General features: G+C 42.5%; 1 protein-coding gene across 1 annotated transcript in view; it reads right to left on the bottom strand.

The window, feature by feature from the left end:
* The window catches only part of AVL9 (AVL9 cell migration associated), a 48,151-nt gene extending 26,017 nt beyond the window's left edge, over nucleotides 1-22,134 (bottom strand). The window contains exons 1-3 of the mRNA XM_033064759.2: nucleotides 21,977-22,134; nucleotides 5,380-5,500; nucleotides 2,529-2,614 (exon numbers count right to left, since the gene is read on the bottom strand). Coding sequence (XP_032920650.1) covers nucleotides 2,529-2,614; nucleotides 5,380-5,500; nucleotides 21,977-22,042 — 273 coding nt within the window. The 5' untranslated portion in view covers nucleotides 22,043-22,134. The remainder of the gene's footprint in view (nucleotides 1-2,528; nucleotides 2,615-5,379; nucleotides 5,501-21,976) is intronic.
* Nucleotides 22,135-26,766: the final 4,632 nt, after the last annotated feature.

Here is a 26,766-nt window from a genome sequence, read left to right as displayed (position 1 = left end):
AAGCCTCATCCCTGGCAGCTTTCAAGGATAAGCTGGATGAGGCTTTGAGAAACCTGGTCTAGTGGGTAGCATCCCTGCCTATGATAGGGAGTTGGAACTAGATAATGTTTAAGGTTCCTTCCAACCCAAACCATTGTACAACAATTCTATAATTCTACCTAGTTAGAACACTGACAATGTCAGAGCTGTATTCTTATCTCATTGTGTCCAGCAGAGATCCAAATACAGTTGTGACAACTGGCAAAGCACTGTTTAAAAGACACTAGCGTGAGAAAAAGGCAACAGCCTGGAAAAGGAAATAGCATTTTAACGTGGGAGAATGTACAGGAGAGAAAGGACAACACATCACTCTTCTCTAACATCATCTGTGAAAACGGACCAGATTAAAATGTCTCTGCCCAGAAATTGTTTGTTTCATACTCAAGCATCTTTTCTGAGCCATCCGTAAAATAAAAGCTTATCCATAAAATAAGCTACACTCTCAGCCAGAACAAATGGTCCCAGCACTTAACAGCAAACCTCAAAATGGTGAGGGCAGAATATACACAAATTATTCATTTAACTGTACAAAACAGAAAATGTATGGACTGCAGCCCACACACCAAAAAGGACAGATGGAGAGAGTGTTAGAGCTGTCATATGAAACACATAGGGTTTTATTCTAGTTGTTTCAAATAGTTCATTTTAAATATCTATTTATCTTCTTAATAGTTAATAAAAAGCATAAACTGGAATCAAGAGCACAATAAAGCCAAGTTATTGCATAGTTAAATACAGTAAGACTCCAAATCACAGAATACAGTGAAGGCTGCAAAAACACTGAGTGAATGAAAACCAACATGGAATTTAGTTCAAAAGAAATGCAATTAAAAACTACGCATGCAAAATTTCTCCTAGAGCAAGAACAGGAACTTGAAATATAATCAAGATGTAATTAACACAGAAACAGAGTTCATAAATGAGTCATATAGTCAATGGGTACAAATTAAAACTCAAACCCACATGACATTCCAGATTCTTGACAACTCACTGAAAAAATAAGCAATTTTAAAAGAAATTCGCAATAACGTCTCAATTTTAAGTGTACAGATCATATTACCATTACCATTTTTGAAAACATGGGATGACTTGAGTAGATCAAGTACTTAATTTCCTCAGTGTGATCATGTGCACACTGTGGGTCTCCTCAATTTTTCAGTTTTACTGCTAAAGGTTGGTATCACTAAGCAGCTACCATGAATGGGAAGATTCCAGTCTATTCTGCAAGAGTACATTTGGCAAAGGAAGTAGGTGAAGAGAAACATCTCTACACTTGCATGGTCAGATCCCAGGAAGTACAGTAATTTCACGACCATAAGGCGCACCGGACTATAAGGTGCACTTTTTTTTTGCCACAAAGATCCATGCCATGCACAACAAAGTAACTAATTAGTAACAGAATCCCACGATCATGGAGTTTACTGGCAGGTGCTCAATTTGTAAACATTTTTCACAGATTGGTGTAGCCTTTAAACACAGCCCCAAGCGCTCTCCCCGTGCACAGGGCCCGGCACTCCCGCCCGCCCCTGGCTGGCGAGGCGGGGCTCAGGGTGGCCGCGGTTCGCAGTTGCCGTGGTTCAGGGCTACCATAAGGCAGCTTCCCCTGCCTGGCGGCCACAGCTGCCGCAAGCCCAGGCACTCCCACCCGGTGCTGGTTGGCACAGCTCGGTTTCTTGTTCCCCCCCGCACCCGGCGCCGCCCAGTTTCTTCTTCCCCCTGCACCGAGGCCGGGGCTGGCGGCAGCTCCCTCCCTCCCCGCGCGGCGGTAGAGGCCGGGGTCGGAGCCGGCACAGCTCCCTCCCTCCCCGCGTGGTGGCAGAGGCCGGGGCCGGCGCTGGCTCCCTCCCTTCCCACACGGCGGCCAAGGTCAGGGCCGGTGGCAGTTCCCTCCCTCCCCGCGTGGCTCCTGCCGGCTGCGGCTGCCCACTCCCCTTCGCAACTCAGTGCTCCTGTGGCACCGCCCCCCCATTGCGGCTCACACTTCCGGTTTGGCAAATTTCCCAACTTTGTCCCTTAGATAAGGCGCACAGGACTATAAGGCACACTTCTGGGTTCGGGGTAAAATTTTAGTCAAAAGGGTGCGCCTTATAGTCGTGAAATTACTGTACTCGAATTCTCTGTGGGGAGAAATTTCAACTTTTTCCACCCAAAAGGCCTACTGCCTGGAAACTTAACTTTGCCACCTAACAGACTGTTAATTGAGTTTTGCTCCTTGTGCTGATGGCTAGATTGGGTTTCAAGAAACAAAATATATTTTTGAATTGCCTTTAACATTTCAAAAGATGTATTGGAAAATACTACTGCTGATGTATTGGAAAGAATACTCAAGTTCTGGAGCTACACACTGTGAGCATTTTCAGAGATTTTTAATGTAAGACAATCATGCAGTTTTTGCCTGTTGGTATAATGCAAGCCACTAAATTTTAGGTTTGTTAATGCATCAAGCCTATTATTCATTAGTATAATTAATTCACAACTTAGAAAGTTACCTTTGCTTCAATCTGCCGATAGCAAGAGACGCCATACACCGTAGTTCGATCCCCGCATCTTGGAGGCAGATGGAAAAACACGGTATCTAGGAAAAAAGACAAGACTTTCATAATTCACTAACAAGAGTTTGGTATATTTATTTTTGGCATCTCCTAAAGGTTTACTGCAGAAAGTACTGGCACACATTTTAAGGGAGGAAAAGAAAAGGGAGGGGAAAAAGGGAGGGGAAAGAAAAGAAACAGGTCACCTATAAAGTTATAGGACCCAAAATAATATTCACACTGCAAGACTATTTGTGGAAGAGTCTCCAAGTGTGCAGGACACATTTAGCCAGACCAAGCCAATAATGCTTTTCAGAAGCAGCTACTGACAGCAGAGAAGCGCCCCTGAAACCTACAAACATGCTACTTTCCCAATTCAGGACAAAGGAACAAAGGCAAGGCGCTGTGAGTCAGTATGTACAACTGGGAGTGTGATGCCATTAAGATGGTAAACACAGTCAATATAGGAAAAAAAACCCAAAGAGCAAGGAGGATACACACAGTTGAAAGGTTAGAGAAGCTCCTACCACTGCCAAGGTAGATATCTGTACCGTCACCAGCACTACACTACCAAAAGGCATTTGTACTTTTAAAATAAATAAAAAGCAATTTGTGCTTTTAAAATAAATCTAGTCTTACAGAAAATAATTACTGTCTCTGTGCATGTGCAAAATGAAAAACAAAAGTATCTACAAAATATGACAAGAGAAAGACTTTCATGGCTTGAAATATATACACACACACATACACACATACCTACTACTACTGCAAAAAAGTTGCTAAATCCTAAGCAAAGAAAGTTGCCCTCTCCTTTTAAAATGAGTGAAATCTTTTTTGAAACCAACTATTAACTTTTTGTTGGCTTCATAGTAAGAAAATGAAAGCAGAGATAATCCCATATGCATTATGACCAACAGAAAGGCAGACTTTTTATAACAAAGCTTACCACCTTGATCAAGTTTATATTCTGGAGATCACCGAGGGTTTTAGAAAGCCTGTAAGATGATTTCCTGTACCAAGTCATCCTCTTTGCACAAATGCAACTACTCACGGGAATTAGTTTAAAACTCAAAAACCAGACATCTAATAAAGTTACAGTAAATGAAATATACAGTAATTTCATTATTACAAGCCGCACCTAATTATAAGCTGCATGTCCGGGTGTTGGCAACATTTCGTTCTTTGTCCATACATAAGCCGCACCGGATTACTAGCCGCACTTTCGTTCGCAGCGAGGATCCCCGTGCAACTTTCACAAAGTTGCCAATTAGTAACAGAATCGCGGCATCGCGGGGTTTACTGGCTCGGCTCGGGGCCATGCAGGCTCGGCCCGTTTGGGGCTGCCGACAGGGCCGAGTGAGCCAGTTTGGCACTGCTGCTCGGCAGGGCCGCTCGGGGCCAGCTGCCGCTGCCGGACTCACTTGCCCCCGCCTGCACTGCCAGCGCCGGGCGGGCTGGCATTGGCCCAGCACTGCCGGTCCTGCTGCTGCCGCGTTTGTTCCCCACGACCCGGGGCCCAGGGCTGCCGGCCCCGCCCCCACTGGGCGGGCTGGCCCTGGCCCGGCGCTGCCAGTCCCGCCACCACCGCGTTCGCTCTGCCCAGCCCCCACCACGTTCACTCCCCCCGGCCCAGTGCTGCCCCACCGGGGCTGGGTGGGCTCGGCTCAGGGCTGCTGCCGGCTCGCATTTCTGGTTGGCAAATTCCAGAACTTTTTTTCACATATTAGCCGCTCCAGATTACAAGCCACACTTCTGGGTTTGGACCAAAACTTTAGTCAAAATGGTGCGGCTTATAATCGTGAAATTACTGTAATTATGATCAGAAAATCTATTTGCCTGGTTCAAATTCATGTGTATTCTTGCCTACAAAACGCAGTATATATATATTTCCCCTTTGTTGCCAACTCTTTTTTTTCCTTACCAAAAAACAAACATTTATATTCTTCTAGTACAGCAATAAAAATACTCAAAGTTGAGTATTAATTGGAATGCTACTGAGAAAAAAGAGCAGGTAAATGCAGCTGCATGTGATTTTCCTGGCGCTGAATGTCGCCTACAAGCAGAGACACTCTTATTGCTGCTAGGAAAGTGATTATTTTGATTAACTTTCTTTGTTTCCGAATGACATCTCCAAAAGCTAGACAATAAGGAAGCTAAGTATATCAAGGTAAAAAACAAAACAAATTAAAAGTAGTATTACAAGGTTTGTGATTTTGTTGTTTAAAGTGACTTCTTTGTTGTCTGCTTTGCAGAAAAAAAAGATTAAACTACTGCACAAAAATATAAACATCAGGGACAATAGAACTGCTAATAAATTAATTAATGCAATACTAAAATAATAAAAGATGCCACAAACTTAGTGGTGACTATATAACAAACGCATATTTCTGTCTTTATTCTGCCAACAAATACCCTTTTAAAGCTCATGCCATGGCTTTACCATAGAAGCTATATTGACATGGCTTTCCATAACTTGTAGGTCATTTTAAAAATGTCTAAATTTGTGGAGGAGAATTTATTCACCCTTCAAAGAGATTCTGAGAAAGTCAGTAACCTTGCTTTGTGCTAGAACTAGAATGCAAAATTGATATGTAACCCTGAAGTTTTTACTGACATTTGAATTCTGGAAATAGGAGGTATATCTCTATTTGCACCTAAAGGAATATATCATTGCCAAAGTATTTTGCAACTTAAAAAAAAAGTGCAGGAAGTCTAATAGAAAAAGAATCATTGGTCAGCTGTGCACATATCAAGTTTTTTCTTTGAGTTGCACTAGAAGTACACACAACTTTTCTCCCTCATTTCTCACCTTCCTGATAGTTGTGAGCGCCATCCGGTAAGGCAAGAAATGGCAAGTACTTCCATTCCTCTGGTAAACTCTGGCTATCATGTCCTCCTCCAGGTTTTAGGGGAGGATAGGAAAATTCAACCTAAACAAACAAATGAAAACAAAGGGGGAAAAAAAAGAGAGAATACATTACAGTTACCATACAAGCAGGCCTCTATGATTCAGCCTAGCACATTTTTCCTACCAATATTATGGTGAAATAGTGGTTTTCTTCCAACTAGCATTCCTTGTCTCTTCCTTCAATGCACCCACAGACTGACTTCTGAGGTTTAACTGACTGGCCCTGGGTAGATTTAGCTTCTAGAGCCTAATTCCATTTCCTCAAGAGAAATTAAAAAGATCTTCAAACAAAAAACATCATCCGAGAGCTGAATACCTTCTTCCCTGTGTACACAGAGCCAGCAGCACATTGCCACACCTGCAACATCAGCAGAGGTGTTGCTGGGGCACACATATCCAGAAAGCAAGACTTCCAAGCTCTTCAAGCACTTATGACTAGGTAATGCCAACACATGCAGGCCTGTCTTTTACCTTACAAGACATTGAATCATCTCAGAAACTACACTAACAGGAAAACACTGGCTTATATATTTTTATGTCCTTGACTGCAATATGTTCTACACAATGGCCAAAAGTATTTCCTTTTCCTTTCACTAAGAAATCCTGCTTTTCAATTTTGCCTTTCATTTAATTGCCATTTACCTCTTTTTTCTAGAAATAGAGACAATCTTTCATTTTCTTGCACTACAGTACATATCTACCACAGACCCCCACAGTCAGCATCTTTACAGTGCAATCCTCTTTTCCTATGAAGATTCTTCTGGGGTTTCAGCCACTTCCATCAACTCTTTTCCAGATGGCATTTTTAAGTTCAGTGAATAAAAATCTAAACACAAATTTCTCAGTAAAAGAAACCGTTTATTGATACTGCAACTTCTCTCCTAGGATATTTAGTTACTGAGCATAACTAGCAAGCTGTAAAATGTACGTATACATGGAAAATAAAAAGTATGAAAAACCAAATATATAAATAATCTTAGCATTTGATTGATAATGAAATAAAATAGTAGTAACAATAACAGCAGCATCTAAAGAAAAAAGTTGTGAAAAATTAGAGTACCAAGGAAAATTGAAATTCTTCACCTTAACACACGATGTCACTGTCTACAACTGTTGCCAGCTTGATAAAAAGGCACAAAGGACAAGAGAACACCATGAGAAATCAGCCTTGATACGTGTATCAATTTCAAGTTTTCTTATTGCTTGCTAGGATGGGTTGACCCTGGCTGGACACCGGGAGCCAACCAAACCTGCTCTATCACTTCCCTCCTCACCTAAGTAAGGGAGAGAAAATACAATAAAAGGCTCATGGGTTGAGATAAGGGCAGGGAAGGATCACTCACTAGTCACTGTCATGGGCAAAATAGACTTGGCTTGGGGAAATTAACTTTATACCAATAAAACAGAGTAAGATAATAAGAACTAAACCCAAATCTTGAAAACACCTTCTCTCCACCCTGGGGTGGGTTAACTGCTTCTTGGACTTAACTTTATTCCTGATTCTCTATCTCCTCCCCCAGCAGTGCAGGGGGACAGGAATGGTTCGTGGTCAGTTCATCACATATTGTCTCTGCTGCTGTTCCTCCTCAGAGGGAGGACTCCTTCCACTGTTCCAGCATGGGGACCCTCCCCCAGTAGACTGCTCCATGAACTTCTCAACTGTGAATTCTTCCCACAGGCTGCAGTTCTTCATGAACTACTCCAGTGTGGGTGTCTTCCACAGAATGCAGTCCTCCAGGAACAGATTCCAGTGCAGGTTCCCCCTGGGGTCACAAGTTCCAGCACAGGCTTCCCATGGGGCCCCAGCCTCCCTCAGGCTTCCACCTGCCCTGGCATGGGGTTGTCTACAAGTGGATCTCTGCTCTGCCATGGACTTCCATGGGCTGCAGGGGGTCAGCTTTGCCTTACTGTGGTCTTCATAATAGACCACAGGGGAATCTATACTCTAGTGCCTGGAGGATCTCCAGCCCTTCCTTCTTTGCTGGTCTTGGTGTATGCAGGGATGTTTCTCTCACATACTATCAACTCCTCTCTTCTCTGGTTGCAATTTGCCTCTCTGCAATAACTTTCCTTCTCAAATACAGGGTTCCAGAGGTGCTACCACCACTTGTGATAGGCAGTCACCAGTTCTGGGTCTCTCCTTAGCTCTGTCAGACATGGAGGAAGCTTCTAGCAGCCTCTTAGAGAAGCCACCCCTGTAACTCCCTGTAACTCTGAGAAATCCATAGAGTCTTTTAAACAAAATATGCCACTAAGAAAAAAAGAGCAGCATCTGACTTCCAAATGAGAGACAAACACTAGAATCAGTATCCATACCAGGAGCAGATAAACTGTCTGCCATTTAGTACACACATACACCCTGAGAATTCCCTGCTATCCTTTCCAAGTCACAGATAAGAAAATTGCAATGATAAATATGAAAATTAAAACTGTAGAAACATCACAAAAATATCATATGTTTTGCTGATGTTCAGATTCAAATTGGCTGGCTGAAAACACTGTTTACAGAATTATTACTAGAATCTTGCAAGAGTAGCTTTACCAATAATTATAGCACAGTAACTAAGTTTAAAACATAGATAATCAAGCATCTACACTTATGTCCTGACTCAGGTATTTTATTTCACTGCATGGCCAACAGAGAGGGATTCAGATTCACCCTCTGAAGGAGCTTCTTTCTAACAGATACAGAATAAACTCTGAGTTCCTTAGATTCCAGCAAATACCTTCAATGCATCATTCCTGACAGGGAAATACTATAATTAAGGATTTAAGACATTATTGCTTCCAAGCACCTTCAGAATTACCATTGTATTTAACACATATTCACTAAGGAACACTCCTTTTTAAATTCCATAGTAAAGCTGAGAAATGTGTCTTCTGTGTTCTTTCCATGGTATGAAATTTGTTACTTGGACCTATTTTGTTCTAGCTCACAATATGCTATCAACACCTCAACTGCTATCAGATAATTCCAGCAACAGGGATTTCTGAAGGCTCTGGCAGTTCCAAATTCAATAAACTCTACAGGCATTAATGACACTGATGACAATCTTGTTTTCTATTAGTCATCATTTTTTGAAAACCAGTTTTAATATAAATTTCTTTATGCATGCGTGTATAAGAGAGAAGATTACAAAACTCGGGCAAATCAAAACTAAAACTGCTTAAGTGGCCTTAAATATTCTATTTTACAGATATACTTTACGATAGACCTGATTTACATTATGACATACTATTATTTCTCCTCCTCCCCAAGAGGATCCATGTAGGAAGTATCCCGGTTTCTAAGGAGGAATGACATTTATGTAGTTTAATAGAATTGCTGCTGGTCGAAGTACCAAAAGTGTGGAAGTAACAAAGAAACAGGAAAAATGACAACCTAATAGCAAGAAGAGCACGAAACGCCCTGGAAGACTTCATTCCATCCCTCTTCCAACTTAGCAGTGCTCAGTGATGAGAAAGTTTGACTTTTTGATATTAAATATGCAGTCACTGCAGGTGGAACTCCTGTCAGCTGACTGTACATCAAAATGCAAGATAACTGAGGCAGTTTTCTTAAGCATTCTGCAAAGTCAGAGAAAATACACCTGTAGAGGGTGATTCATCTGATCTGTTTCTTTTGACTACCTCTGAAGAGAGCTAGCTCTAAATCTAACTTGCAGATGACTGACTTAATGCAGATGAAACTCACCCTAACAGTTCCCCACCCTCTAGATGCTCTGCTCAATTTCTCCAGCTCAATTTGCAGACTTGCATCAATTGCAGTTAGGAATCCTTTGCAAGGAAAGAAACCATTATTTCAAAAACGAAGTATTATAAGAATATTGGGCAGCCTTAAAAAATGGCTAAAACCTCACTGTTCTTGAAAATTATGAAACTGAGTAGTGCACATGTATAAAGGTGGCAATAATGTGGTAAACAGAATTTCAATTCTATCAGTTCTGAGTTTTCAAACAACTGGAGTCTCAGTAAAAACCTTTCCCAGCCTGTGTGTGCAAACTACAGAGCAGTTCTCCTAGGGAAGGCAACTTTAAAAGTTATTTTCTTATTATTTTCCACCACAAACCCAAGACAAACCATGACAGGGGGAAGAGATGGGACTACTGAAGAGACCTCACACCTCTTTTTCACCTTCTTCACAGAATGAAGAAAGAGGAGCTCATTTTTTATTTAACTATAAAGGCTTGTTATGTAAATCCATCCATATATGCATGTGCATGCATAAACGTGCACTTAAATGTCACTGTATGTCATTAATATATGTATCACTTCAGAAATGCCTGCAAATATGAGAAATAAAATATTTCCATAAACCCAGTAGTCAACAGGAACAAAGATATAAACACAAGTTTTTAGAGCTGACTGCCAGAGAAAATTTTACAGGTTTTTGTTTCCTCAGTTGAAGTAAAGAAGACTCCTCAACATGACAAAATTAAAATTCAAAGCTGAACTCCCGAGAGACTTCAAAAATGCAAATACATAAAACATGAACTAGTATCTCCATGCATTTCTTACTCTTCCGAGTGTCAGGGATCTTCATTCCAGCTGGAAATATTGCTCACGCCTGTCAAGGGGTTTTGATGGCAATGCTTTTTGCCTGGTCAAACTGTCATGTTCTGTAAGCAGATAGGTCCTAATGGAGTTCAGAACTAAAACCAGTACAGAATATTGTCTTGAGGATTAGGGGAGAAATAAATAAGAAGTACTAAGTGCTCTTCACTACACAAACCTGAATTCTTGTGAATTATCAAGTTAAAATAAAATCTAGTTTTTAAGAACTCCTTAAATGGAAATACAACTGAATTTCTGGAACTAACATTTTTTATTTTTCTGGAATTCTGCAGCATTAAGTAACCTTTAATATGAGTTTGTTTTAAATCTAACAGTTTGGATGCAAAGCACCAATGAACACACAATTACAGTGGGGAAAAAAACAGGTATTCTGGTTCTGTTCTTGTCTTTAAAGGCACTTTCTAGTCAGAATAAATTTACTACACATTAAGTCACAGTAAGAAAACATGAGAGTAGGCAAGGAAAAATGAATTTCAGTTCCTACATCTAGGAATTAATACAATAGTTCCTCTTTAAGAAAAATGCATTGATAGTGTCTTTTACTAAACTGCAAGTACACAATCAGAAGAGAGGTTTAAAAAGGACACTGATAAAAGAGGAATTTCCAAATATATGTGCATGCCCAGCTAAACTATTGCACTCAAACATTAGACAGGTAGTTGGCATTAATTTTACACTCAGGTAAGGTTGTTCTCCTTATCTGTGAAAAGTGCTTAATTGTTAAAGTAGAATCCTCACTGAGCACTGAACACTGACAATTCAAAATGTGCTCACAAGTCAGTATAATCTTCCCATTCTGCCCACTTCACCTACTATAACATTTGAATTATAGTCACAATATAAGCTCTCCTCTTTAGTATAAAAGGTATTTTTGAAGATTTCTCTTCGGGTAAGTTATGAAAAAAAACATCTGGACCCAAGTAAGTTTTTGCATTGGTTTTTGCATCTCCAAAAAATCTGAAACCTTTAGAATGACAGTATTATGTTAAAGACCCAGGATGCTTTCAGTAAGTTACAGAATCTAATTTACAGAAAGCAAACCCATTCTATCCTCTAAATAATTGCTTTGATTTCTCCCATTGCTTTGACTGCAGCAAACAAGTAGGATAATTGCTTGAAATGAAGCAAAAGAGATCAGCAAAACCACTAATTACATGTCTATTTAGAAAATTTTTTCCTTTCATAAATCATTGCAGCACATTTAATTTAAAGGACACCAACCCTTCCTCTCTAAAAAATAAAGGCAGAAGTATACTGAATAGAGTATAACTCTAAGCAGCAGTAATCAAAAAAACCCAACAGATGAAAATTATACCTAAAACTTAATACCACATTATAAATAAGTCAGTATTTGTTCTTCACTAAAAGTAGGGATTTCTAAAATCAGTTTCCCCAATTTATTAGTCCTAGCACAGCCAGAACCAGAGCAGACCAGCACACCAATGACCTTATCTGAATCACCATAACAACTCCAGCATGCAGCCAAATGAAAATCTAAGAGCATTGTTTGTCTTTCAGCTCTAAGAATAATTTATTATTTGAAAAACAATTGAATTTAAACTACAAACTTCATCCCTTTTTGCATGCCAGAACCAGCAGATTGGGATCTGCAAGATGAAGAGCCCATGCACATAATAATAATAGTAATAATAATAGTAATAATAATAGTAATAATAATAGTAATAATAATAGTAATAATAATAGTAATAATAATAGCAATAATAATAGTAATAATAATAGTAATAGTAATAATAATAGTAATATCCATACAGTAATATAATGACCTTTAAGAGGAGAGTTTTAAATATGTATTACATATTTATATAAACATGAATATTTGTAACAACTATGTATAACACATGTATATATGCATACAAAAAAATATATAAAGAATATGTATAATACATACTCGCATATTTTAAAATACACTTTATATACAATTAGCAACAGCAAAAGAAATCCCTGGATTACAAGGAGGCAGGGTACAGTTGTTTCTATCCTTTCAGCTCCTGAAATTGGCACTTCCTCACATCTCCATATTGCTAAAGCATAGAGTGGCCATTTAGAACACAAGTTCTAAGGCACCATTTGTAGGCACAATATCACCATTGAAGTTTGCTTCAAAAATTTTGATTAGGTTAGGAAAGTTCTGACTCTTACTGAGGCCCTTAAAAGATAAAATAACCTGAAACATCAAAACCTTTGTTTTCAACATCATGCCAGCATGCATTCTAGACACTCCTTGCAATTATTTAACATTTTCTTTTTATAGTCATAGAGTTCAAGACCTACATAAGTGGAAGTTTGGCTCTTATCAGTCTCTTCTAAGAAAAAAGAAAGAATCAACAACAAAAAAACCCACACTTCTAGAAAAAAACTTAATGCTACTGCAACCATTCCAGCCAAGGGGACTTGCTAGGGAATTCCATGCCATCAAGACAAGATTTGTACTATTACAGAAAGCAAGAATTCATATAGGATGAACACTGACAAGAGACAGCAGTTTCTCTGATTAAACAAGCGAGAACACCCCCATCTCGACCCCTAACAGAGATGTCTGTTCAACACAGCAGCCAGTGGAGAGACTAGAGTCAGCAGCAGCCAATTGTTCACCCACAGATCGGCTTTTAATATCCATCTTGGTGCCCACGGGCTCTTAATGAGCACATCCAGCCACAAGGGCTGTGGAATTTCCCCTCCCCAGGGAGAGCACCCCGACCCCAGCACAGGAGACTCAGATGCGCAGCCTTTCCTCAGCTCTGCTCCACATGCTGGTGCCCAATAGCAAGGAGCTGGCAAACAAGTAGACGAATTATACACTGAATCCACCTCACCCTGGGAAAACACGAGGACCAGGGTAGCAGGCACGCTTGTAAGTGCTTTTACTCCTCAGTTTAGAAACAGCAGTTGTGTCATTCACCCAGCATCTACTGCTGAATCAATGCAGTCTAAGCGAGCCATCACTTGGTCTTATGAGCCAACAAGCATTCAGACTCTCTGCCACAGGACATCTGGGCCCAGAATTGCTTAGTGAATTTGCTCCTTCCTCACAAGTTTCAATATCAGAATGACTCTTGAGAGTCAGCAAATCTGGTACCCTACCATGTATGAGGCTGAGAAGGTGCACAAACACAGTAACATAATGAAGCACAGAATGCAGCCTCTGCTCTTGGTGACCCCAAGGAAACAGGCAGGGGTGCTGCGCAGGGATGCAAAGCCCCATATCCTGCCACCCAGCACACTGGGGTAGCAAAGAACTTGATTTCATAACTTGTGCCCACAACCTTCTTCGCTTTTAGAAACAGCATGCTCCCTAGGTGTATTAACTCAGCACTTCATACAAGCTATGAGATGGATTACCAAAATTAGGCACAGATCATCAAACCAGGTGATATTAGGACAGGCAAAACAAAGTCAAGCCTTACAAGTTCCAATTTACTCCTGTGGGAGCGACCTCTGATTTTACAGCTTTGAACCTCCCTTTATTCTACATGTACGTAAATTATGTTGCCACCTCAAGTGCCAAGAGTTCAAGACAGTATTTGAAAACATTATGAAATAGGTAAATGAAAGAAGCAGCAGAAGTATAGTAACACATGTTTTATATTGACTTAGCATTCATTCATTTATTCAAGAGAAAGGCCAAGTTTCCTGGCACAGGATATTTAAATAACTACTCAGATATTATGACACATACAAAGAACAGACAAATCATAAGATGAAAGTTAAGTATGATGACTATGGGTAGCATTACATATCTGGAAATGGGTATTTAGGAACCTTCTCTCAACTTGCATATCAGGGCAACTATGGAAAAAAATATCCAGTGTGGAATCCTCCCTTCAGTATGGAATACTCCACCTCCCAGGCAGCACTTCATAGAACTGACTGCAAGATTATCAAAGTACAGGGTTCTTTGAAAAACTGAACAAAGAAACAAAATAAAGAAACAAACAAATCAACCATACTCTGAAGCTTTTCTTGAACACTGAACACTAAGTACTATGTAAGTGGATTAAACAGATATGCAAAAAATGGAACTCATCATTTACTCTACACAAGAAATCAGAATCTGCAGCACTGTTTAGAGAAGTACATGTGCACACTGCACTTCATCGTGTATTTAAAATTATTAGCACCCCATGCCAATTAGAAAAGCCTTACAAATAAAAGGTAAAAGCCTCTTTAAAAGTTACAATCTGTTGAGCACAAAATCCACATATTTTAAACAAAAGACTAATCTTTGATACTTCATGTATGCTATGATTAACTTTATTAGAAGATTTCATGTTCAAATGGTCCTTTAAAGTGCTTTGATATTATTAAAGCAGGGAACAAAACCAAAAGAATTGTGCTAATGTTTACAAGTTATCATCAACAGAAATAGGAACAAAACACTTCAGCTTGATTCCAGCCTAGTTCTTTTTCAACTCAATTTTGTTTCTGTTGTTCCATTAACAAGATCTTGTTTAATCACTAGACAAGATTATCTATTGCATAATACCTGCCTACTGTGCTCCCACGAAACAAAGACATGAGGAATTTAAAGACAAAGCATACACTTCACTTACATGTTTAAGAGCATCAAGCACATCTAAGAGAATCACGGCAACTACTGGAATTACAAAGGTCAAGAAGGGAAAAAAATAATTCTCCAGTAAAGCAGAGTCTTAGAAGACAGGCAGCAAACAAAACAGGGACTAAGACAGACTGGAAAGTGCTCCCCTGAAACTTGTCACCCATGGAATCTAAGGAACGGAACAACTCCAATATTTCCCTCTAGAAAAAATGTGCTACAATCAAGAGCACAGCAGACCCAGAACCAGGCAGTTCACAAGATTCAATAAAAAGTGCAGACTGACCTTGCTCATTCCTTAGATATCTCCTAATTCTGCAAAGTCAAGACTAAGTTGCCAACATTTCTGCTTAAAGACATCTGCTTCCTAGGCACCTGTGAAAAAGGCCACATGCACAGATTGCTCAGGCCATGTCAGGTGCCAATTTCTGCAGTTCACAACAAGCACCATCTTCCAGAGTTCAAGTATTTGAAACTCTCCAATTATGAAGATCACATACACAATTCAGGAAGAATTAAAGGGCATTTTTCCTCTCAAGGATTATATTCAGGCATTTCTCTTAAACTGGGTATCAGCTTAATTCCTGATCTTAGTTTTCCTTTGCAAACCAGGAAGAAAACCTCTGGTCAGTCAAGAGAGGGGGATTGGTCTTCAAGCACAGCCCACGCAAAAACAGTCTCACACAGACAAGCACTCAGACACTACTTTGGAGAAAGCTGACATCACATTTACATTATAAAGTTCAGTACCTTGAAGGTCCTTACAGAAAACTTTAGGACTCCACAAAAAGATGCCTTTTGGTATTTACAGTAATTCATTCCCATGTCTGTGGGAGTTTGAAATGTCATCCTGCACAGAAGTACAGAGAAGAGGGTCAAGATACACTGCCAATATTTCACAGATCAAAGATCCCAGGAAAACAAAATTGACCAGCAGCATGAGCATTCCAGAACACACAGGGCACTTCCCTCACCGTCCCTACCACTCACAATTAAATTTTTTTCCACAATAAAATAAGAAATGCATATATTAAAGAGAGTCAAGAGGAAAGTGGAATAATTTTAATTTCTTAAGAGGATACATGAAAGAATGGTCACCTGCTGCACAAGGTCAGCAGTAATGTGCACAACTGCTCCGGACACTGAGTGCAGAAAAGCTGGGCCTTGCCCCAAATGAAGTGAGATTCTGTGCAGCCTCAATGGTGGTGACACAGGGTCTGAGTTCACTCAGATGTGATTAGATTAGAAACCTCGCAGCATCAGGAGAAGGTAGGGATTGTTGTGGTAGGTCAGGCACTGTAGCAGCAAAAGGACCATGCCAGGGGGTTTACAGGGACTTTGTACCTAGCTCTCCTACCCACAAGTTCTTCCAGCTTTGCTGAAATGCTTCCATCCTCTCCTTTACAAGCTCTCATTTTAACTCTGTCTTCAAAAATAACTATTTCTAGAGTACTTGTGATATTTTTAAGCCTTCCTATACCCTCAGAGACTATTATCTCTCTGCTTCTCCATGTAAATAAAGCTTGGAGACAGAGTTCAAGTGATAGTCACAGCACACATGATCACAACTGGAGAACTCCACCTCAGGACTTTCAGTCTTCTATCATCACTATAAATCAAAGGTCTTTCCATGTATTTTCAACACAACTTGCATCTCCTAGTTAACGTCTGTTCAGGCTACATTTTTGCTAAAGACTTCTATTATAAGGTAGGTAAGGACCTTCCACACTAGTTAATGCTTTCAAAAATTAAAGTGTTGTAAGGCAGATTAGATGCTTTATCACTCGCTTGAAAGGAAAGAAAGTGTTGCATGATCCTGAAAAAAGCTTTGCCTTTTTATGCTCTGAAATCACTAGTCACTCACTACTACAGTTCTTCAAAACTATGGAGGAATTTGTTTTCAGATGCCCTAGAGAAAAGCACAAATAGTCCTGAAGTCCAAGTCCTACCACCATCCCTATACTGAAGCAGATCAACAGAACCTGCTGCAGCAGGTAATGAGTTGAGCAGCTACATATACTCCAAAACACATCAGACCATTTCTGCAGCAGATTTCCTTTACTGTCAGTTTGTGCCCCAATGCTTTCGTGCCTTGAGTCCTACAGAGCCTGAGAAGTGAGTAGAACTTCTCATACTGCACCCAAACTGTATGTTTTACATTAACGGGCAAGAGTTTGAGCAACTACATACGATGAAGTGCTGTGTTTGCTGTTACTTTTTCCTGAGGCCACTCCTCTTATCCATAGCAAAGAGGGATCAAAAACGGAATTTTTAATGTTTGTCATTTCATTTCAGATGCATAAAAACCATGACTGAATGCATACTGCCCACGAGTTCTGCCCACTGCAGGACATTTACTATTTAATGACTCACTGAGTAGTGTTCCCATAATAAGTCAGCCAGCACATACAGAGCCAAGAAACCAGTCACCATTCCTGTTTCCTGCCAATTGACATTCCCTTCCTTAATGCGCCTGTTGAAAGTGTGTCAAATACTAGGTGGACCTTGTAGTTTGCAGCCAAGTTTCTAGTCCCATTCTCTGGACATTGCCATAACTAACTCTAATCCTTAGCAAGAAGAGACAGCAACCAGCACTTTTTGCATATGGATTCATAGCACAACTCGGGATTCACAGTAACTAAGAGGCCCAAAGAAACAGGATGCCAACCTGCCCATGTAGACAAACAAAAGCCTGCAGGTTCTCCAAAAGTTTACTCTCCACTTGCTAGAGAAAATTCCTCCCAATGCATTCACAATTTTTAGCGCTTTAGTTTTCAGACAACACAAAGCCTTCACAACAGTGAGTGATAACTCCCAAGCTTTTAACAACGGCCTGGGTAACTGGATCCCCAGACTTAACAATGTACATATGGAAAAACTTCACCTTGTCTCTTATATTCCAGCAAAAATACCCCCAGTTAAACAATCAGTCCTAGAAAAGAGCATGAGGAACAATTGTGGTGCTCATATTCCAAATCCAAAGGCACGCAGAAAGAGATTCTCTGACTCTCCTCTTTCAAAAATGAATGCATATGGATAATTTTTCAAGTCTGTGAAAGAAAAAGGTATTCCTATACATTTCCAAACTGCTCATCAAAGCCTTTGCATGTTGCACATTTCTTATCCTGTAAGTTAACGAACAGGAAGAGCTGTACATTTCAAGTGATGAAGCTTCAGAAGCAAAGCAGCTAATGAAAGAACCTAGTATGAAGAAATCTATAGAAAATCCTAACTCCACATGCATTTCCTAGTAAGACCACAGAGAAAAGAGGTGGGAACAGAAACTGAAAGGAGCCTTCTCAGGCAAGCCAGGTTGATTCCTGTTAGGACAGGCAGCCTTTTCAACTTTCCAAATTTACAGTAATTTCACGAATACAAGCCGCACCAATTTGACTAAGATTTTGCTCCCAAACCAGAAATGCGGTTAATAATCAGGAGCGGTTAATATGTGCATAATTTTCTGACATTTACAACCTCAGAAGTGCCTGCCAGAGTGCCGACCCGAGCAGCTGCAAAGTCGGCGTTTTGCGATTGTTACAAATCGCTATTCTGTTGCACCGTGGGTGGAGCCTGGTTGCCTGCAGGCAGCACGGGGGGCGGGGAGAGAGGCAGGAGAGCTCTCTGCTTCCCTCCTCTACCACAGCCTGGGGGAGAGACGGGGGGGCCCCGTGCCGCCATTGCCGCGGCTCGGGGAGGAGAGGAGGGACCCGGGCCGCCACTGCCGCGGCTCGGGGAGGAGGGGGTGGACCCGGGCCGCCCCTGCCGCGGCTCTGGGAGGCGGCGGGGGACCCGGGCCGCCACTGCCGCGGCTCTGGGAGGCGGCGGGGGACCCAGGCCGCCCCTGCCGTGGCTCTGGGAGGCGGCGGGGGGCTCCGTCCCTGCCTGCCACCACAGGGCAGCGCCAGGCCGTGGTGACCGAGCCCAGTGGCAGCGGCGGCTGGCCCCTAGTGGCCCCGCCGTGCGGCAGCGCCGGGCTGGGCTACCTGGCCCCGTCAGCAGCCCCTAGTGGGCCGAGCCTGCACAGCCTGAGCCAAGCCAGTAGACCCCGCCCTGCCGCCGTTCTGTTACTATTTGGCAACTTTGTTGCACGCGGGTCCTCGCTGCGAACGACAGAGCGGCTTATACTTGGGTGCGGCTTATTTATGGACAAAAAACGAAATATTTGCCAACACCCAGAGATGCGGCTTATACTCAGTGCGGCTTGTATTCGTGAATTTACTGTACTCTGAGTGACGTCCATTTGAACACTGTTGTAGATCTTTCCTTTTCTGCACTTCACAGTTTCAGGTATGAAGTCTGCAGCATGTGCTCAGAAAGTTCATATCCACTGGTTCTTATGCCAACACTCATTTAGATTAAATGGCTGGTTTTTCCTCCTTGTTTTTAACTTTCCAACACTTTCTTGGAACCCAACTACTTGTAATGCTACATTTCAATTAATACTTCAAAGGCCATTATCAATACTTTAAAGGTCATTGAGAGCAGCCCTTTGGAGAAGGATTTTGGTGTGATGGTTGACAAAAAACTCAACATGTGTCGGCAATGTGCACTTCGTACATTGTAGCCCAGAAAGCCACCCTCATCTTGGGATGTATCAAAAGGAATGTGGCCAGCAGTTCAAGAGAGGTGATTTGCCCTCACCAGTCTCCTTTGCCTATGTATCTGCCCTCTGCAACTGTCCACCTGGCAAACAGAACCTGTGAAAAAACTACTACAAAAGTAACCCACCAAAACAAGGCTTGCTTTTTGATCACCTCAGTTCCCCATTTCAGCTTACCACAACTGCCTCTGCTTACCAGTTGTGAAGAGGCATGACGGGAAAAGGGAAGAATGTTTCTGTACCTACAGAGGTGAATACAGCCTCCAAATCTACTTTGTTAGCCTAGCTAGGGAAGTTCTTCTACATTCTTCTTTAATACAGACTGCCCAGGGACTATCTCATCCAGTTCTGGAAGAGAGAATTCAAATTCCTTTCTCTGAAAAGTAGATCAGAATTTATATGCATTGATAAATGTATTATCACACAATAGGGTTACATACATTGTCATTCTTGCCCTCAAATCACACTACTTTGGTGACTTAGCTTTGATCACATGTGGCCTCGGCTTTCTTCCAGACATTTCCTTGTGTCAATTCCCAAGCTTATACTGTTGTTATTCATTCCTATTGCACAACTTCATAAGGCACTCCATTTTTACCAGTCCAGGATTCCTTATTGTCCAGCTCTTGCACTACGTTCCAGTTTTCCTTTGAAATATTGATTCCTCAAGTTGGTTTATCACAGTTCAATTTTATGGTGTAAACAATACCAGTACCACTTTCAATCTTAAGAAACACTTCTTGCAAGTACCTTTTAAACCAATAGTTCCTCTTCTGACACTAATCTGTTTCTGCTTCCTCACTTCATACTGCTCTTTACCCAAGTACCATCTCTTGCACTAATTCTCCTGTACCTCTACCTTAAAAATAAGTATGATCCATTATCAAGTTCCCAGCAGATTAGAGCTACTCCATTTCTTTCACAGAGAAAGGAATTCAATCACTTATTCTTACAAAAGCTGCAGGTCAGTCAGGCATGAACTATCTTTAGAAAATGCACATAGGACTCAGTCTACTTAGTTTCATGTTGTTAATTAATTCTTGCCTCCAAAAATTTTCTAGTCTTGTATATTACTGATGTCAAACTCATTAAGCTATAGCTGCTCCTCATCTCCAGCTCTTTTAGGAAATGTTCTCCATAGTTCAGTAAAAATCTGCTAAGTCAGAGGCAGGATATTTAAAATTAGATTTCTGTTTAGCTTTCCCTTAGGAAACCTGGCTGATTGTGGTTCTACTGACTGTCATTCTACCCCTGCAGTTTTTCTCCCTGTGACTCAGCTACCCTGTCCCCTTCCCAAACTGCCTTCCTCTCCAGCTTCTCCAGGTCATTTCTTGAGATAAAGAAAACTTCATCTCAAAGGTATTCTGACCTAATTTTTGACACCACCTCAAAAATGTACTCCTATAAGCATTTTGCTGGTAACAAAATAAAATTCACTGCTACTAATTTATAGTTTTGGGGTTTGTTTGGGTTTTATGGTTTTTTCCTTGCATCAACACTGCTTAATGTGCAAGAAAATTAATGCACGCTCCAGAAGAACAGAAGAAACAAAGTTCCTTTTCCAAGAGACCAACAACAAGGAGAGGGCAAAAACATGGTCCTCCTCCTACAGATACTCAATTAAGGCTCACCTTGTAAAAGTGTTTGACAAGAAAGTGCCTGATAAATATCACAAACCTCACAACCCAGATGATCTAATTACTTCACAGGAACTGATCCCGTGAACATCCATATGCGAACAGTGCCCAGACACCCTGAGGAAAAAGGATGCATTCAAAAACCATGCACATCTTTCAGAAATTGAGTTAGTGCACCTCAGCCTCTGAGGAATTGTGCTTGGATTTTCTGAAGCAATAATTTGTTTCTCAGCTCCTTGTATGAAATATGTTTACATCAGACCAACCCTTGTATAACAATAACCATCACATTCATTAGTGTCTTGGCAATTTTTATAAAGGCCAAGAACTCGCTATGGAAAAAGACTCACGGGAAACCACACATTATGTCTGCCTGCTCTTGTCATAGCTAAGCAAATGTGTGAGCAGCCCAGTGAGGCAACCACATCTCCTGTTTCAAGGGTTAAAAAGTAATTTAAACAATCATAACATAAACCAGCTATGAAATACATTACATAAAATCCTTCTACCTCACAGGCCACATGAAGCAGTCAAGCATTTATGAAAGCAGGGAAGAGCCAGGCAAAGCTTAAATCCCGGGTGGGCGTGTTACCCCGGGGCTGTTCGGTACAAGATATACTGGTGAGCACTCAATGATGGGCCGGCAGGGATAGAGGAAGGCATATTAAAACACCATTTGGGGTTTTTTCCTCAGAATTCTCTCTATGAACGCATTAAGCACGCACGACTCGAAACAGATACGGTGCCAACGGTGTGAGCCGTCGCCCCTCATCCCCGGGAGCTCACCCCGCCAGCCTTCACTCCGCCGGGAGCACCGAGGCGGGGCGGGAATGGAGGCAGCTCCATGACCGCGAACTGCCCGGGGCGAGCCTAATCACGCAGCCAGTCATCCTCGGTCAGGGGATGCCGCGGGCAAGCGGGGCCTCGCCGGCTCCCAACCGTCCTTTACCACTCCCTGAATAGAGCGAAGCCCCCCGGCCCCGCCGGACGCACCCCTCCCGCGGCGGATCCCGCAGCCGGGCAGGCGCCACCGGGCGCGGGGGAGGGCCGGGAGGAAGCGCAAGAGCGGAGCGGAGACGTGGGACTCGAGGGACACCCGCGCCCCCTCACCTGGCAGCCCTTCTTGTGGTGGAAGCCCACCACCACAATGTGCAGCACCGGACCCCGCTTCTCCATAGAGCAGCCCAGCGATGGCCGCGCCGGAGGATGCCGCCGAGCCCGGGCTCTCGCTCCGCCCCCCGGGTCCGACGGGGACGCAGCCTCGGCCGCCTGCGCTTCCGCACCGCCCGGCCCGGGAGGGCGGGCACGGCCCTCAGCACCGCCCTCCGCCCGCCCCTCCCGGCGCGGATTGCGGAACTCAGGATTGGGATTTCCCCCCTTCTTTATTCAAGGGGGTAAACCTCCAAGAAGGGGAGGCTCCGGAGGGATCATCGTTCTCTACAAGTACCTAGGAGGCTGTGGCTAGGTGGGGGCCGGTCTCTTCTACAGGGCCTGCAGTGAGAGGGCAAGAGGAAATGCGCTTACGATGAGACGGGAGATTCAGATTACATTTTAGAAAAAAAAAAAAAAATCAGTGTTAGTGTGGTCAGGCATTGGAATAGGCTGCCCAGGGAGGTGGTGGAGTCACCACCCCTGGGGCGTTTACGAGGCCTCTGGATCTGGATGATGTGGGTTAGGTGTTACAGCAGTGCTGGGTGGACACCTCGACTGGATGATCTTAAAGGTCTCTTTCAACCTTGATGATGATTCTTGGATTCTATAAACATGTCTTAGCATACCCTATAAAGGAGGCAGTTCAAAGACGCGTCTAAGAGCACGGGCAAGTTCAGAGAAAAAAAAATTAAATACTGTATCTTACTGCACTCACACCATACCCCCTCGTTATGATTCAATTCTGACTGCTTAAATCAAGCATTTAGTAGAGGCTATACTCTTAACTATTAAAATTCTCTGTGGAAATTGGAGGAAGATAATCTTTTTAAAAGATCTATAAAAGAATAATGCTTAAAGAAAATCTCATCACTAACATAGTACCCAGGAGCTCAAATTATAACAATACAGCATGTAATCACATATTGTTTTTCAGATTCAACAGAAATGCTGTTATAGAAAAAGTATACTGCAGGGAACACAAGATAAACTACAAAGAGCAATCCTTCAGGCAAAGGAATAGTTTCTTATTAGTATTAGTCTGTAACTGACAGTTTACTATAATTTCAAAAAAGAAAAATTGGCTATTATCTCCTGCAGTAATGAGATATCCCCCAAAAGATGCATGTGAGTGTTTACGATTCATTCTCATTCAGAAAAGTGCAGCATCACTCTTACTGTTATGGATTATGCATTATAGAGCCATCTCAGTGATATTACTGGATAATGGTGGCTTCTTAGAGTATATTATTAGATTATTTTCCTGCTTGAAGTTCTCTTTCCTGATAAAGCAATAAAAATGTTGAACTGACAGCATCAGTCTAGTCTAGGAAAATGCAGTAGTTGACATAATGTATATTGTTTTCACAGTTCACACTGTGTGCATTTATGAGAAAGAAATGCAACTGAGAGCTGCTATGAAACAGTTCTCAGAAAAGTCTCAAAGGGAATTTTCTTTCTCCGTGCATAGCTAACAAATAGCAATGAAAACTCAGCCCTACAGTTCTGTTACTCAGAGACTTTGCTTACCTTGAGAACTACAGCTATGATATCATTACCATAGTAACAGCAATTTGTTAGTCATTGTTCAAGTCATAGCAATAAAGCAGAGTTCTCAGCTTATGTACAGTGAGACTTCTAGAGATGGATGGATGACCTTTCCCTGGGCAGTACAATAGTTTATGTCTGGAAGTAACACCAGAACTAAGCAGTGCCCATGGTAACTGATAGCTCCCCTCTATTTCTTAAGTATAACCCAAAGAACCCTAAAGAACAAAGCTCTGAATTTGTGGAGACAGGCACGTGAATAAAAAATAAATATCCTTTGATTTCTGTGGAAGAAAAGTATAGATGAAACCCTGGCATGGACCTGAGGTTTGTATCTCATTTCTTCTGCATGGCAAGCTCACTTCATGTTTGCAGTAGGTTTTCTTTGAAGTTCTTTATCAAAAATGAATGCAGTAATTCCCCTAGAAAGTTAAAATACAGTAATTTCACAGCCATAAGGCACACCGGACTATAAGGCGCACCCCCCGGGAGTTGGCAAATTTCGCAACTTTGTAGATCATATAAGGTGCACCGGACTATAAGGCACACTTTTTTTTTGCAGCGAGGCTCCGCCCCCAGTTCACCCCACACGGTTGGTGGCCGAGGCCCTGCCTCAACCCGGCAGCCATGGGTGCCCGGGCCCGCCTGTACCCAGGAGCTACGGCTCCACAGGCCCCCTGCACCCAGCAGCCACGGCTCTGCCTCCACTCAGGCCCGCCTCTACCCAGCAGGAGGGGCACTGCGGGCCCGCCTGTACCTGGCAGGAGGGGCGCCGCAGGCCCGCCTATACCCAGGACCCGTGGCTCCGCCGGCCCCCTGCACCCAGCAGCCATGGCTCCGCCTCCACTCGGGCATGCCTGTACCCAGGAGCCGTGGCGCCGCGGGCCCCCACGCACCCAGCAGTCGCGGGCCCCCGGCCCCCCTGCACCCAGCAGTTGCGGCGCCGCGGGCCCCTGGACTTGCCTCCACCCGGCAGCCACGGCCCTGCCTCCACCTGCTCCCGCAGCCCTGCCGGCTCCCCCCGCGACTCGCGGCTCACACTTCCAGTTTGGCAAATTTCCAAACTTTTGCCCACATATAAGGCACACCGGACTATAAGGCGCACTTCCAGGTTCGAGCGAAAATTTTAGTCAAAAGGGGTGCGCCTTATAGTCATGAAATTACTGTAATCTATTTTTTTTGGTAGTCAACAAGACCAAATGTAATTTGAATTGTACATTTAGTTGCATTAGGGCACCATGATGTAGGAGGCAATGTTCCAAACAGGATTCCCCATGGAAAATACTATATTTGCTCCTGTGGGAACGATGGTGTCATTCTCATGAGATTGATAGGACTCTCAGGCGAGCACACAAGAAAAGGGGAGCTTGGACTGTTAGGGAGGTTTGCAGACACAAATGCAATGTATCTTCTCCTGCCACTTTGAAGAGGCTTAGATTTGGATGGCAGAAACCTTGTTCTCAAATCCTGATCGTTCTCCCCATAAAAATACTCTCTTGTCCTGACCACTGTTGACATATTCACTTCCCTGGGGTCCCTGATTACTTTGGCTGGAAGGGTTTGCAGACCTCTAATTCCTGCTTCTCCAGGTCGAATTAGACATGTTTGAAGAAGATAACTTGTCAGAATTGTTTCTTTAGAAAATATTGGTTGTGAATTGTAAAGCAAAGATCTCTTCCAGGGAGTTGTAAGGGTAGTAGAGAGAAGCTTGAGACCCCAGGTGCAGCTGTTAATTATTTGTGAAGTAGACACTGCTCTTGGCCCCTGATCCAAATGCTTCCCCTCCAAATACTAGCCATGAAAGGCAAAAGGTGATAATTTTTTTTTTTTGTAATTCTGTGCTGTTTTCCTCAGAACTCCATTTCTGCCCTGTCCTTTGTGGAAGCTCTGGAGGTTGGGAACAGCAAGCATAAAAATCCTTATCACAACCTAATGCACACTGCAGATGTGATATGGTCTGTTATCTCTTTTTTTTCTTTTCAAGACTGTCATAGCACTACATACAAGAGACAACTAAAGCCAGACAACACTGACAGGAACAGATTGAAGGCTGAAACAAAAAGAAATAATGAGCATATGGTACATTCCCACAGTGGTTGTCAAGACAGACAACAAATATCTTTGAAAATGGGCTAGAGAAATTGAAAGCAGACAGATTCCAGAATGATGATCAACCATTACAGTTTGGATTTGGCTGGCAGCTCAGAGTTTGCCAGTCAACTCAGTGGGGAGGGTAAATGGAAGTGAAGGCTAAAACCATACAGGATACACATATACCTCATTCTGTTTCTTTTCTTACTCCTGATTATTGCCACAGCCAGAAAATGAAACAAAATACTTTTTAGTCTGATCCTGTGTGCCAGCTTTTTGGCACCTGTTATTGTTTCATCTTTTCCCAGCATCTTATTTGCCCTTGGTCCCTGCACTGGCAGAAGCATAGGGGCAAAAGTATCAGTGAAAGGGATCTGTTCAGTGTTTTGCACTCTTCTCTTGTTACACCTTGGCCATTCAGGGGTTGCTCTCTTTGTGGCTAGTACTTGAAAACATGCACTTCTGTTCTTTTGTACTTCGTTTCACTGGGGTTCTTTCGGCTAACAAGTGTGCAGAAGCACACAAGGTAAGCACTTCCAGGTGCAGGGATCTTTGCAGTATGGAGCAAAGATGAACCCAGATCAGCAGAAGCTGAGGCTGCTACTGCAGCTCAAGCCTTCTTGAACATTCAATCATTCCATTCATGCACAGTCATTCCAAGCTCTGTAACTAGGAATTATCGAAGAAGAGGAATTAGAGAAACCCATGGTTGAACATGTGCCCAAGCAAGTGCCAACACTGTTTCTGATGCCATGAGTACTTTAACAGGCTGTACAAAATCCCAAAAAAAGTTGTTTGTCAACATCACTGGTGGCAATGTGTGTTTGTAACATCTTTTTCTGCACAGCTTGCTGAGGAACCTGAAGAAGTGATGCTGCCTGCATGTATCATGTGGTGGAGCAGAGGGCAGAGAGATGCAAGCTCATAAGTCATAGCACAGCTCCTGCCAGATCTTTTAGGCTGTAGAGCTGCTTATGCTCAGGAACAACCTTTGTGCATACGGTCTGTCTTTCTGCACTCTCGTGATTGCCACATTGATGTTGTTTTCACTTCCGAGGACAGACCTGGATGCCTTTCCCTGAGGGCATACCCCAGGGCCTGCTGTAAACATG

This window comes from Catharus ustulatus, chromosome 1 (genome assembly GCF_009819885.2).
Source record: "Catharus ustulatus isolate bCatUst1 chromosome 1, bCatUst1.pri.v2, whole genome shotgun sequence".
In the NCBI taxonomy this organism is placed as follows: domain Eukaryota; kingdom Metazoa; phylum Chordata; class Aves; order Passeriformes; family Turdidae; genus Catharus; species Catharus ustulatus.
Note: the sequence above shows the minus strand (reverse complement) of the source record. Positions and strands in the feature narration are given on the sequence as shown.